Here is a 13,769-nt window from a genome sequence, read left to right on the forward strand (position 1 = left end):
ACTAAAAAAACAATGAATTATGAGGTATGTGTCCGAGGACAAACTTATTCCAATTCATCTGGCGAGGACGATTTTTACGGGACCATTGAAAATATCATAGAGCTTACCTATCCAGGATTTTTGAATTTACGGGTCACACTTTTCTATTGTGAATGGTATGACTCTACAATTGACAAAGGCACTCGAATACGCGATGGAGGCATTGTTGACGTGTTGTCATCAAGGAGATACCGACATTATGAACCGTTTATATTAGGTAATGTTCTATTTTAAATATATATTTATAGATATATATATACATCTAATTGAGAACCATTTTTTATGTGTAGGTTCTCAAGCTGATCAAGTTTGTTATCTTTCATATCCTCACACTAAACGACCTCGAAAACTTTGGCTCAACGTTCTGAAAGTTAATCCAAGGCATGCTGTACAAGGGAACTTAAAACAAAAGGAGGTTGTTATATTGCAGCAAACAGTTGATGATGGAATGACAGATTCAATAGAGGAGATCATAGTTGACAGTTTCGTAGATGGTAATCAGCCTAATGAAGAACTTGATTTTGAGATCAACGATGCTGAACAAGAAGACGAATTTCGTGGCAACTACTCGTCGTCGTCTTCGTCTTCAGATGAGGATGAAGATCAAGAAGATGAAAATGAGGAATATGAATAATTTTCATGTTTATTATTTGTGTATTTGTAATTTTATTGAAATCGCAAACACTAGTGTTATTATAATTTTATTGAAATTTCGATGATGTTTTCTCTCTAATTTTATCAATATTTTATAGTCAGAAAAACGTCATAAATTGAGACTATAGTGCGACTGTTATGTTTTGTCTAATATTTTTTTGGTTAAAAAATCTTAACACAAAATTAGACTAATATTTTATTGTCACAAAGACGTCACAAATTGAGACTATATTGTGACTGAACTTATATTTTGCGACTGTTTTGTCACTAAAGTGATTGTGCATCTGTTTCTGTCAGTCGCAATAGAGTCTTAAAGTACAACGGTTTAGCGAGTATCTTACATTAATTTTAGAATTTTACAAATTTGAGTACAAAAAATGTCAACTTATACATTTCTACTTATATGTGACATCTAATATTTACTAAATTTCTATAATCACATAAATAAAACACCAAATTAGACAATTATGTTTATATCCTCCAACACATGTATTAGGGTTACATGTGTTTAATTAAGTTAGAGTAGTGAAGGTTGTATATATTTACAAAAACATATAAAAATTATTATGTTTGATATTTTATCAAAACTAAACTCTTAAATGAGAGTATACATGATCAAAGGGTCATGTCTAATATGTTTTTGGTTATAAAATCTTAACACAAAATTAGACTAATATTTTATTGTCACAAAGACGTCACAAATTGAGACTATATTGTGACTGAACTTATATTTTGCGACTGTTTTGTCACTAAAGTGATTGTGCATCTGTTTCTGTCAGTCGCAATAGAGTCTTAAAGTACAACGGTTTAGCGAGTATCTTACATTAATTTTAGAATTTTACAAATTTGAGTACAAAAAATGTCAACTTATACATTTCTACTTATATGTGACATCTAATATTTACTAAATTTCTATAATCACATAAATAAAACACCAAATTAGACAATTATGTTTATATCCTCCAACACATGTATTAGGGTTACATGTGTTTAATTAAGTTAGAGTAGTGAAGGTTGTATATATTTACAAAAACATATAAAAATTATTATGTTTGATATTTTATCAAAACTAAACTCTTAAATGAGAGTATACATGATCAAAGGGTCATGTCTAATATGTTTTTGGTTATAAAATCTTAACACAAAATTATACTAATATTTTATTGTCACAAAGACGTCACAAATTGAGACTATATTGTGACTGAACTTATATTTTGCGACTGTTTTGTCACTAAAGTGATTGTGCATCTGTTTCTGTCAGTCGCAATAGAGTCTTAAAGTACAACGGTTTAGCGAGTATCTTACATTAATTTTAGAATTTTACAAATTTGAGTACAAAAAATATCAACTTATACATTTCTACTTATATGTGACATCTAATATTTACTAAATTTCTATAATCACATAAATAAAACACCAAATTAGACAATTATGTTTATATCCTCCAACACATGTATTAGAATTACATGTGTTTAATTAAGTTAAAGTAGTGAAGGTTGTATATATTTACAAAAACATATAAAAATTATTATGTTTGATATTTTATCAAAACTAAACTCTTAAATGAGAGTATACATGATCAAAGGGTCATGTCTAATATGTTTTTGGTTATAAAATCTTAACACAAAATTATACTAATATTTTATTGTCACAAAGACGTCACAAATTGAGACTATATTGTGACTGAACTTATATTTTGCGACTGTTTTGTCACTATTTAGATTGTGCATGTCAACAAATTGAGACGTGTAGGTGTCTGGGTTTATAATTTGCGACTGTTCTGCCACTAAGTATAGTTTTTGTTTAATGTTTACGACAGTCACAAAGTAATCTTAAAGTACCACTACTTTCTTACGGATTAAAATTTCCCCAAATTTTAGTGAAAATTATTAGCGGTAATTATTCCCCCGAGTTTAATTATTCCCCCCCCCCATCAAATTGAACACTCTTAGTAACACTCTTAGTAAATATCGAAACCCTCATAATTTCCCGAAACCCTCTTTTTTCTTTTCTCTCTGTCTTTTCGTTTTCTAATCTACTGAAATTCCGACTTCTTCTCCGACTTCTTCTCCGACTTCTGTTCCGATGAAATCCGGCGGTGGTGGTCGTGGATCTGGCGGTGGTGGTCGTAGATCTGGCGGTGGTGGTCATGGATCTGGCGGCGTTGCGAGACGAAGTAGAGATGTCGCTTCGTCGTCTCACTCCTCTAACCCTTCCTCTCACAACGAAAATTCTTCACACTCCCAACAATCTCAACCGTCGCTTCCATCTCGGTATACGCAAGCATCATTTCCCCAGTATCCTCGAGAAGCTTCTCCTCAGCCACAACAACCAGGCTTTCAACAACAGCTCCACTCCCAGATGCAGCAGCCACCACCACCGCATGCTCATGTTCCGGTGTATCAACAGGTGGCTCCTCAGAATCCGGGATACAACCAGCCGCTTCACAATGGTGGATATCAACCACCGCTTCACCATCCGGCTTATCCACCGCCGCTTCAGGATCTGGGGTTTCTGCCGCCGAATCCTCAGAATCCGGTGTATCAACCGCTGGCTCCTCCGAATCAAGGATTCCAACCGCCGCCGCCTCCGAATCAGGACGGTCAAGAGCATCCACCACCGGCTCAGAATCAAGACTTCCAACAGCAACTGGATGAGTTGCTTGCACTTCCTGGTCGACACCATCTCCCGATATTGAGTCCGCATCCCATCCCCGACACTCAAAGCATATGGTAAAATATTTTTTTCTTTTATTTTATCATTTGATTATTATTTTGATAAATAAGTAAAATATTTATCATTTGATTATCATTTTATCATTTGGTAAAATATTTTTTTCTTTTATTTTATAATTTGATTATCGCATTGCTCCCATTTGAATAACGCTTTGTGTGTTGTGTTATCGTTTAGATAAAATAAGTAGATTATTGTTTGGTTCAGTTTCTTATTGTTTTCAAAGTTTGGTTCGTTTTCTTAGTTGTTTTCAAAGTTTCTAAATTGTTTTCAAAGTTTGTTGTGTTGTGTTGTATTGTGTTGTGAAGTTTAGTTCAATTTCCATTAGATTATTGTGTTGTGATCCATTCGCTTATGTTTGATGGCTTATATTTTATAACTTAACACTCTCATATTTATGTAACAGGTTTGGACGAGACAAAGGAAAGCTATCTCGTGTTATTTCTGGGATTTTAAGGAGAAAGTTCGATGGTCCATACTTCAGCTGGAAGGTTACGCCATTACACATACGGGAGAGATATTTTAGATCCTTTACGGTAATGAGTTTCTTTTTAGACACAGTTTCTTTTTTTACTAAACTAAGTCAATGAGTTTGTCTTTTGTTTACTTACTTGACACTTACTTTACATTGTTGTACTGTGTAGAGGAAATACAATTGGGATGTTGCGATTACTGAGCTTGTGAGAGAAGGATTTGTGAAGATAGCGAAAAACAGAATGAAAGGAATTGTAAGTCAAGCAAAGACGTATGATGAGCCACCGATTTGGATCAATCCTACACTTTGGAAACAAATGTGGGAGCATTGGGACACACCTGAAGCTAAGGAGAAGAGCTCTAATGCATCCCAAGCCCGTAATTCTGATCGTGACGGTCTTGGAATCCACAAACATCTATCCAGCCAGAAATCTTACTTGCGAATTCAACAAGAGTTGGTAAATGCTCTAAACTAACTCTAATTATTTCATTTAAATATTTCAGTATCCACAATTAACATTTTTCTATCCATTGTAGGAAGAAAAGTTGGGACGTCCTGTCTCGCTTGGAGAGGTGTTTGTCGCAACACATACAAAGGCAGATGGAAGTTTTTATTCAGAAGGCCAAACAAGTTGTGGAGACATATGAGAAGAACATAGAGGAGGTAATGTCTCAAATGGAGTCTGATGTTACAGACCACTCCTCGCCAGATTCTCCTCATGCAACCCTCCTCCCCATTCAAGAAAAAGATGACATTTTCTTAAAGGTAATTTCCAGTACAATTGTCTTTGTTGTGCCTATCATAATTGTCTTATTTTGCTAAGCTAAGTATCTGATTTTGATTGATGCTTAAGAATCCTTGATATTGATATACTTTTGATTGATGCTTGAGAATACTCGATGTTGATTATCTGGGTTTGTGTGATATTTCTATCTGGGTTTGTGTGATATTTCTGTTTGTTATGTTTGTTTTGTGAATGATCATCTCTTCTTTTGTCTTAGTGTACTGTAACGAATGCCAAGGGAACCCCCTTTGGACTTGGAAGTCTCTCGGAGATAATCACCAAAGGGAAAAGAAAGGCTACTTATCCAAGCTCTAGTCCAGATTCGCTGTTAGAGATTCAAGAACAACTCCAGGTTGCTCGTCGTAAGCTCGCTGATCAAGATGAAGAAAATGCTCGACGTGCCAGAGAAGATGCTAGACGTGATGAGGAGCAACGTGACGCTCAAAACCGCATTGCAACCTTGGAGATGCTCGTATCCTACTTGAAGACTAGTGATCCGGGGGTTGCAGAATTCTTGTCTACTCAACCACCAGCCAATGCGCCATTAACCACAGCAGCACCAGCAACCAACATCACTCCAGCCACTGCGACCAATGTCAACCAACCTGCAACAACCACTTCAGGAGCTAGTTCACCATCTACTTCACCTGCGACTGCACCAACCACTTCACCTTTGTCAGTATCATCCTCTCATGCTTAACAAACTAATTCTATCTCTTTTAAGCCTCTATAACTATTTTTTGGATTGTGTAGTAGTGTTTCTAGATCCTTAGCCTAAAACTATTTTCTGTATATGATCGTTGAATGATTTGTATGTTTTTTGTTAAGATCATTCAAATCAGGATTTTAATTTAAATTCAGGTTTTTTTTTTCAAAATTTATTGTATACTGTCCCAAATTACTAGGTATATTTTCACTGATTTGCGACCATTTATAATTTAAATAAACACAAACAAAGTACCAAATTTGTTGTGTATATGTCAAGATTTTGGGACTAAAAAAACTTAGTCTTCAGTCCGTCACAAACAATTCTGACTCCTTTGCGACTATCTTGTGACTAAACAGCGACTATTTTAGGACCAAAATTCAGATTTTTAAAGTTTACTGTGGTATTAAGTCAGTCTTCCAAACGTAGCTAATTTGTGACTACCATGTCGTCTGAAAGAAGTCGTCTATTACGACTGCCAAAGCGAGTCACTATACTGTCGTTAATTACGACGGTATATTCCGGTCTGTCCGTAGTCGCCAATTACGACTGCGCCAGTGAGTCACTATAGAGTCGTTCATTACGACGGTACGTTTCGGTCTGTCCGTAGTCGCTAATTAACGACCATAACCCTTGTCTCCAATGCGTCGCAAATAAGGGACTGGTTTGCGACCAAAACAATTTGCGACCAAATATTTGCGACCAAATATAACAGTCCTTCAATAGTTGCACATACCGACTTAGCGACTGATTTGAGACGATTCCAGTAGTCCCAAACGCCGTGTTTTCGTGTAGTGGAACACTCCTTTAGAGAACGCTCTAATTTGGATGGGTGGTTGCCGACCATCTTCTTTCTTTAGGCTCGTTTATGCTTTGTGTGGCTCACAAACTGAGATCCGTGTGACTCAGTTCCTCCGCAATATCGACGGCTACGATTCTTCAGGTAAGGGTTTGGACGTTTTCGTTTTTTTTTTTTCGTTTTTGAGAACTATATATACAACAACAACAAAAACTAATTTTTTGGTCCGGTTTAACAAAATTTGGTTTGGTTTTGATCCGATTTTTCGTTTTTCAAATAAAGAGAGTTTGAGAATTTCGAGAATGAAAAATAAGTTTTTGGTTCGGTTTAGATTGGTTTGGTTCAATCTGATTTCTGGACCGAGTTGAAGAATTTAGTATTAGGTTCATATTGTTTGAGACAAGAATACTACTAGATTGTAACTAGGGATTTTATATAAAATCGGTTCGATTTGAAGTTAAAAATATTTTGTCTCGGATCTAAATTATACCAAATATTTAGTTTTGTTTGTTTAGAGGTTTTATATTAATATACGTTTGGTTTCGTTCGAGTTTGGTTCAATTTGGTTTGGATTGACAGGTGGTGGTGGCGGCGCATCACTTAGCGATCTTAGTGCGGAGCAGCTAGCAAAGATCAATGTGTTGCATGTAAAAATTATAGATGAATAAGAGAAGATGACCAAGAAAATCTCAAGTCTACAAGAAGATGCGGCGGATATTCCCATCGCCACCGTGGCTTACGAAATGGAGCACGTGGGAGAGCCTAACATGGTTGTCGATCAAGCTCTCGACAAGCAAGAAGAAGCTATGGCCGCTTTATTAGCCGAAGCCGATATGCTGAGGGTAGATACTTTAGCGAAGATCGTCGAGATTCTATCGCCGGTACAAGCAGCGGATTTCTTACTCGCCGGGAAAAAACTTCATCTTTCAATGCATGAGTGGGGAATTATGAGAGATCGTCGTCGTCATGATCGTGTGGTTGACTCCGAAGATGATGCGAGTGGAGAGGAAATGAAGTAGTCTTTATTATATTAGAGATGCATGCTATTATAGGTACGTTCGTGTAATATAAGAATTGCATAATAACAGGAGTTATAATCTTGATACTATAAAGTATATGTCATTACATATTTTAAGGATATATAACCCTTATAGATATGCTCGTTTTTATTTCTGAAGTCTTAACGTATAGCGATGTGCAATGCGTTACGTTGGTTTATATAAGTACTTAAGTTTTGTTTTGTATAAGATATAAACAGATGTTTTTTAAATGCAGAAATATAATTTTAATATAATCTTTTATATATAGTAACTAGTATTATTTTGTTATAAGATTGTAGCTTTTAAGGAAAAAAGGTTAAGTATAAGATCATTTTGATGATTTCTAGTATATATTTTTAGTACAAATATATGAGTAATTAATTTAATTCTAGAATTAATTCACGTGAGGATAAGAGATACAATAATTCTAGAATTAATTCACTTAAGTTTTGTTTTGTATAAGATATATTCGATGCATGTACAACTTGTGATGAAATGGGGGCGCACCGACGACAAATAGTCAGATGAACTGAGATTTGTGTGTTTACGTGGCAGCAACATGTCATCGTCTCGACAAGTCAGCTAGGAGATTTTTATCCAAGATTGCATTGGATCTTTATATTTTATTCTTAATTTTTTTGGTGTGAATATTTGCCTCATTATGTGAACATTCATTTTTTTGTTGAAACAAAACACATTTCATATAGTACTTATTGAAAATAGTAGGTTTTCATTGCGTTCACCAAAACAAAAACAAAAAAAATGATTGGGAGAGGTACCGAGTAGTAAAACTTAACTCCAATATTTTTTCTACAAAGGAGGAGGGTACTATATTTCTCTCATGCTCTATATCGATCTGTTTGCCTTTCTTTTTTTTTTAGAGTTCTCTTCAATCTCAAATCTGGATTTAATTTGAATTTTTTTTTCTGAATTGGATCCTATGGAATCCTGTTTACACTCAGAATTTGCAAAAGACAAGTTGTATAGATGATTCACTGCAGCAAATTCTATACTGTTGGACAAAAGAGTAGGAGGTCTAGCTAGGTAGTTAAGAGATAGAAAAGTAAGAAGAAATATCAGAGTTTTTAAAACGCTGTTCCTCTGCTTTACGACTGAAGTTATTGGAACTTTGTCCTTCCTCCCATACAGAAATCACCACTTCATCATCGTCATCTGCAAGAATAATTGGAAGAACAAGATAGGGACAATATTTGGCGTGATGGTTTATACAAGTACAGTTGCTGCAGATTTTTCTGAGTTTTTCATATTCAAAACCAATCATAGCTCCTTCTCCAGACTGAAACCAAACTCTTCGAAAGAAACAAAGTCTTATCTGTGAAAACAATTCTTACTTTTACGGGAAGATAAGCAATCTGAATTGTAGTTTCTTTCATTGTAGCTTATCGGAATTGTAGCTAATAAGCATCCTCTTTTTAGCAACACCAAAACTTACATGACTGTGTGATAGACTGCTCTGGTTAAAATAAAAGTCCTAGTTCTTTAACAAAAACCCAATAAAGAATTTTAGTTTTGAAAATTCAGCTGTAAACTTATATCAAACTCTAAACCTTAAATCATTAAAACTTACCCAAGCTCTAAACCTTAAAATAAGATTCAATATGTATTTGCAACTCCGAGAATCCTCCTCCACTTATTTCAAATCATGACATTTTTATGCGTCAACTCTCAACTTGATCATCTTTAAGATTTATGGACAACCATTGAAGTTCATATATACTATTAATAAAAAAAATCTATAATATACAAAAATAAATAAAAATCTGGGATATTCCATATCAACAAATAGCATCCACTATATTTAGGAAAGCCTACTCGAAGCATCACCACGACCACAAGAATCTAAGATCTTTTCCTTCTGTATTTGTTTTTAGCATTACTATTTTAATATACGCAAGATTTAGACCCAAGAAAAACGAAAAACAAAACAATTCAGAATTTAGTATTCTTCTCCTCTCATGAACACTTCCAAAATTTGAAATCTTTCTCTTCTAAGCCATGGAAGAAACATTCCAAGACGAATTTATTCAATAGCTCATCCTCTGCTTTACTTTTCATCAAGTTCCTTTGTTCACCAAAAAGCCGTCAGACAATGGATAAAAACGGTATCATCTTGATGCGAAAATATGAATTAGGCCGTCTTCTAGGTCAAGGTACATTCGCAAAGGTGTACCACGCACGCAACATGAAAACAGGACAAAGCGTAGCGATCAAGGTCATCGACAAACATAAAATTGTGAAAGTTGGATTAATCGATCAAATCAAACGAGAAATCTCAGTGATGCGTCTCGTTCGTCACCCAAACGTTGTCTTCCTCCACGAAGTCATGGCGAGCAAAACGAAGATATATTTCGCTATGGAATATGTTAAAGGAGGTGAGCTTTTCGATAAAGTCTCTAAAGGAAAGCTTAAAGAAGACATTGCTCGAAAATATTTCCAGCAATTGATAGGAGCAATAGACTATTGCCATAGCCGCGGAGTTTACCACCGTGATCTCAAACCAGAGAATCTTCTTTTAGACGAACATGGCGATTTGAAAATATCCGATTTCGGGCTTAGCGCGTTGAGAGAGTCGAAGCAACAAGATGGCTTGCTTCACACGACATGTGGAACACCTGCTTACGTGGCACCTGAAGTGATCGGCATGAAAGGTTATGATGGAGCTAAAGCTGATGTTTGGTCTTGTGGTGTTGTGTTGTATGTGTTATTAGCTGGATTTCTTCCGTTTCACGAGCAAAATCTTGTGGAAATGTACCGGAAAATCACAAAAGGGGAATTCAAATGTCCGAATTGGTTTCCTCCCGAGGTAAAGAAGTTGTTGTCTCGGATTCTTGATCCTAACCCTAATTCAAGAATCAAGATCGACAAAATCATGGAGAATTCTTGGTTTCAAAAGGGTTTCAAAAAGATCGAAGCGCCTAAATCTCCTGATAGTCATCAGATCGACTCGCTGATCAGCGATGTCCATGCAGCGTTCTCGGTACAACCGATGTGTTACAACGCATTTGACCTAATCTCTTCGTTGTCTAAAGGATTTGATCTCTCGGGTTTGTTTGAGAAAGAAGGGAGATCAGAGTCAAAGTTTACAACAAAGAAAGAAGCAAAAGAAATAGTGTCAAAATTCGAGGAGATAGCAACAAGTAGTGAGAGATTCAATTTGACGAAGAGCAATGTAGGAGTGAAGATGGAAGATAAGAAAGAAGGCAGAAAAGGACAACTTGCGATTGATGTTGAGATATTTGAAGTGACAAAGAGTTTTCATATGGTTGAGTTTAAGAAAAGTGGAGGTGATACAATGGAGTATAATGAGTTTTGTGATCGTGAGCTTAAGCCTTCTTTGAAAGATATTGTTTGGAAATGGCAAGGAAACAACAACAACAACTACACCAATAGCATCACCAATGAGCAGATTGTTTGAAAGTGTTTTTTCATCTTACTATTTCCTTGATTTTATTGTTATTAATTTCTTTTATGTCAAAAGGTGAGATTTGTAATCATCATCACATTTCATATATCTTAGATTGTTGTTTCTTTTTATTGGGGCAATATTTACACAATGATTTTTAAAGAAGATTAGAGGAAAGTGACAGAAAAAACAACAAAATTTATTGTTAAAGGTGCTCCACTAGAATTTAACATATTTAAAAGAACAACACAATTTTACATTAGCTAGTGGTGTGGCACCTATCCTAGGAGCCAGATATTAGCCACTAACCTCTTTCTGTTTAGATAGAGTTGGTGAATTTTAAAGCATCCTCTTTGTATGGCCAGCTCTTGCGACACAGTTGTTTAGAGTCTCAAGGTTTTGTTTTTTTTTTGTAAACTCTACATGTTCAGTTTGAGCTCCTAATCTGTCATTTTTTGAATTTATATCAGTATATAGTACAGACTAGGATCAAACTTATGCGGAACGCGGAAACAGATTATAGCCAACAACAACCAAAAAAATGTAACAAGATAAAACACAAAATAACAAACTTGCTTATTCAATCTGTGTATTCCCTCTCCCTTTCTACATATCAATAAAATGATAAATGATGATTCATCGATCTCTCACCACTCTCTTTAGGTCTAAATTCTAATTCCCTCTCACACACCATTCAAAGAACAAGAACATTACAATTCCTTTTAACTCATATAATTCACAAATCTAAATCAAAAACAAAATTTCATTTTCACCTTCCTACTCAGTATCAGAAAGTAAAAAATCTGGCAAAGAACGCGAACAAGAAACCGATTCGCCATTTTCCGAAGATAAATTCTGCAATTTCGGTTTGAGTTCCTTATTACAAAACTCATCATACTCCATTTTGTCTCCTCCTTTCTTCTTAACTTCAACAACAACCAAAGCTGGAGTCAATTCAAATATCTCAGCAGCAATTGACAATGGACCTTTCGTACTTCCTTCTCTTGAACCTTCAAGACTCACTTTACAATCCTTCTTTCTTACCGTAAAACTCACAATCTTGGCAATTTCCTCCAACTTCGATATGATCGTAGCCACAGGAGCTCCAGAGACAAACCTAGAGCCTTCACCATCATCTTCAAACAAACCGGAAAGATCAAAACCGGGAGAAAACGAAATGATATCAAAAGCATTCAAACTAGCCGGTCTAGGCATTGAAACCCCTCTCCTCCTCCCATCAAAAGACTCCAAGTCTTCCGGTTCAGAAACCGTAGAAGACCTCCCCGAAACCGATTCAATCGATTCAATATCATCATCATCATCAACATTACAAAGCTTATGATCATCTTCAACATAAAACTTAATATGCTTAAAACCTTTCTTGAACCAACTAGTCTCCATAATCTCCGGCATTGTAAACCGTCTATCCGGTTTAGTCTCCAACATTCGAATCAATAACCGGTTAATCTCAACCGGAAACCATCTCGGACACCTAAAGTCTCCTCTATAAATCTTCTTATACATAGCCATAACATTCCGATCATGGAAAGGGAGAAACCCTGCCATCAACACAAACAAGATCACTCCACAAGACCAAATATCAACTTTAGCTCCGTCGTAGCCTTTCCGAGCAAGAACCTCCGGTGCCACGTAAGCAGGCGTACCACAAAACGTATGGAAAAGCCCGTCTTGACGAATCTGGTCAGAAACAGCACTAAGACCAAAATCAGAGACTTTTAGGTTTCCGTTTTCGTCTAAAAGAAGATTCTCCGGTTTCAAATCTCGATGATAAACACCACGGAAGTGACAAAACGATACGGCTGAGATCAACTGCTGGAAATATTTACGTGCGATGTCTTCTTTTAACCTTCCTTTAGCTACCTTGTTGAACAATTCACCTCCTCTGACGTACTCCATTACGAAATAGATCTTGGATTTGGTCGCCATGACTTCGAATAGCTGAACGATGTTTGGATGACGAACACGACGCAAGATCGAGATCTCGCGTTTGATGTGAGCGATTAAACCGGATTTGAGAACTTTCTCTTTGTCGATTACCTTGATCGCTACGCTTTCTCCAGTTTGAGCGTTTCTTGCGAGGTAAACTTTAGCGAAGGTTCCATGGCCAAGAAGCCTACCCATTTCGTATTTGCCAAGGATCATAGCTTGTTGACTGCTCTGATCCTGTTTCTTCTTCATCGATTTCACTTTTCTAAGCAAATCCGCCATTGAAACGGATAGATCTTTGTGAAATGGTGAAGAATTTTCGGATTTTGAGATCAGAATTGTAAGATTTGTCACCTTTTGTTTGGTTTGGTTCTTGTGAGGTTGTAAGAGAAGACGATATCTCTATCTCTCTTTCTCTTTCTCTCTTCTCTTCTTCCTCTCTCTCTGTATCTGTTTTGTTTTTAGGGGTTTTTTTTTTTCTTTCCAGAAATAGGATTTGTATTTTGTGTATATTTGGAATTTGTTTCAGAAATGGTATACGAGATTTTCTGATCAAAGAATTAGTATACAAAATAAATCTCACTTTTGGTGATGTACACCGACGCTTATATATAGCCTATTGGCTTCTGGTCAACTGTCTTAGTTTTTTGCTTTAATTGCTGCTAATACTCTACCATGTTAGAAAAATCACTAGGACCGATGATTGGATAGAAGATTTTTTTTCTTTTTTAATCATAACTTTGGATTTAGTAAATATGACAAGAATTTATAATTTCTTGGTTTGTATCAAAATGGAAAAAAAAAATTACGAAGAGGTTTTGAGTTTTTGAATCGTAACGTAATCATTTTGAATCGAGGACTAGAGCATTTCCAAGCATCAAGACTCGAATCTTAGACTTAAAAACGCAGTCCCTTTGAAAGGTCTCTAAAACACCTAGATGCATTGCAACTACCACTGAGCATTTTTCCAAAAAGAATTTTTATATAAGAGTAAAAAACGAAAATGATGACATCTTGGCGTTATAGAATATTCATTCAATTACAAATCGTAGATGTCATTATCAATTTTAACGGGGTTCTCGTGTTTGTACCTTCTACGTGTGTTTTATACCTACTCATTTTCTCAAAACGAATCAACAACAGCTGTGAATAAATGTAACCATTAGAT

The 13,769-nt window shown here is 35.7% G+C and overlaps 3 protein-coding genes, 1 long non-coding RNA gene and 1 pseudogene across 5 annotated transcripts; 3 read left to right on the forward strand and 2 right to left on the reverse strand.

The window, feature by feature from the left end:
• The first annotated feature begins 2,778 nt into the window (after window positions 1-2,778).
• LOC147921396 (uncharacterized) lies at window positions 2,779-6,182 on the forward strand. Its single transcript, XM_087498610.1, has 2 exons — window positions 2,779-3,425; window positions 3,833-6,182. Exons 1-2 carry the CDS (start codon window positions 2,779-2,781, stop codon window positions 4,014-4,016), a joined length of 831 nt encoding a protein of 276 aa, XP_087354736.1. The 3' UTR covers window positions 4,017-6,182.
• Window positions 3,952-7,941, forward strand: LOC104760321 (uncharacterized; annotated as a pseudogene). Its single transcript, XR_015588254.1, has 5 exons — window positions 3,952-4,358; window positions 4,438-4,666; window positions 4,903-5,364; window positions 6,187-6,334; window positions 6,770-7,941. The product of XR_015588254.1 is annotated as an uncharacterized LOC104760321 (transcript).
• A 154-nt stretch (window positions 7,942-8,095) lies between these two features.
• Window positions 8,096-8,936, reverse strand: LOC104760322 (uncharacterized). Its single transcript, XR_762890.3, has 2 exons — window positions 8,819-8,936; window positions 8,096-8,728 (listed from the first exon to the last, which is right to left on the reverse strand). It is a non-coding gene; the product is annotated as an uncharacterized LOC104760322 (long non-coding RNA).
• A 140-nt stretch (window positions 8,937-9,076) lies between these two features.
• Window positions 9,077-10,816, forward strand: LOC104760323 (CBL-interacting serine/threonine-protein kinase 20). The gene has a single exon (XM_010483224.3). It carries the CDS (start codon window positions 9,341-9,343, stop codon window positions 10,664-10,666), a length of 1,326 nt encoding a protein of 441 aa, XP_010481526.2. The 5' UTR covers window positions 9,077-9,340; the 3' UTR covers window positions 10,667-10,816.
• Window positions 10,817-11,206: 390 nt separating this feature from the next.
• LOC104760324 (CBL-interacting serine/threonine-protein kinase 19) lies at window positions 11,207-13,331 on the reverse strand. The gene has a single exon (XM_010483225.3). The coding sequence runs from the start codon at window positions 12,881-12,883 to the stop codon at window positions 11,432-11,434; it is 1,452 nt and encodes a 483-aa protein (XP_010481527.1). The 5' UTR covers window positions 12,884-13,331; the 3' UTR covers window positions 11,207-11,431.
• Between the last annotated feature and the right edge of the window lie 438 nt (window positions 13,332-13,769).

Source organism: Camelina sativa, chromosome 18, assembly GCF_030686135.1.
Source record: "Camelina sativa cultivar CO46 ecotype springtype chromosome 18, ASM3068613v1".
In the NCBI taxonomy this organism is placed as follows: domain Eukaryota; kingdom Viridiplantae; phylum Streptophyta; class Magnoliopsida; order Brassicales; family Brassicaceae; genus Camelina; species Camelina sativa.

Coding starts and splice junctions, on each gene's coding strand:
- LOC147921396 (XM_087498610.1), top strand. CDS start 2,779: ATGAAATCCGGCGGTGGTGGTCGTGGATCTGGCGGTGGTGGTCGTAGA. Junction 3,426..3,832: donor CCCGACACTCAAAGCATATG/GTAAAATATTTT, acceptor TTTATGTAACAG/GTTTGGACGAGACAAAGGAA.
- LOC104760323 (XM_010483224.3), top strand. CDS start 9,341: ATGGATAAAAACGGTATCATCTTGATGCGAAAATATGAATTAGGCCGT.
- LOC104760324 (XM_010483225.3), bottom strand. CDS start 12,883: ATGGCGGATTTGCTTAGAAAAGTGAAATCGATGAAGAAGAAACAGGAT.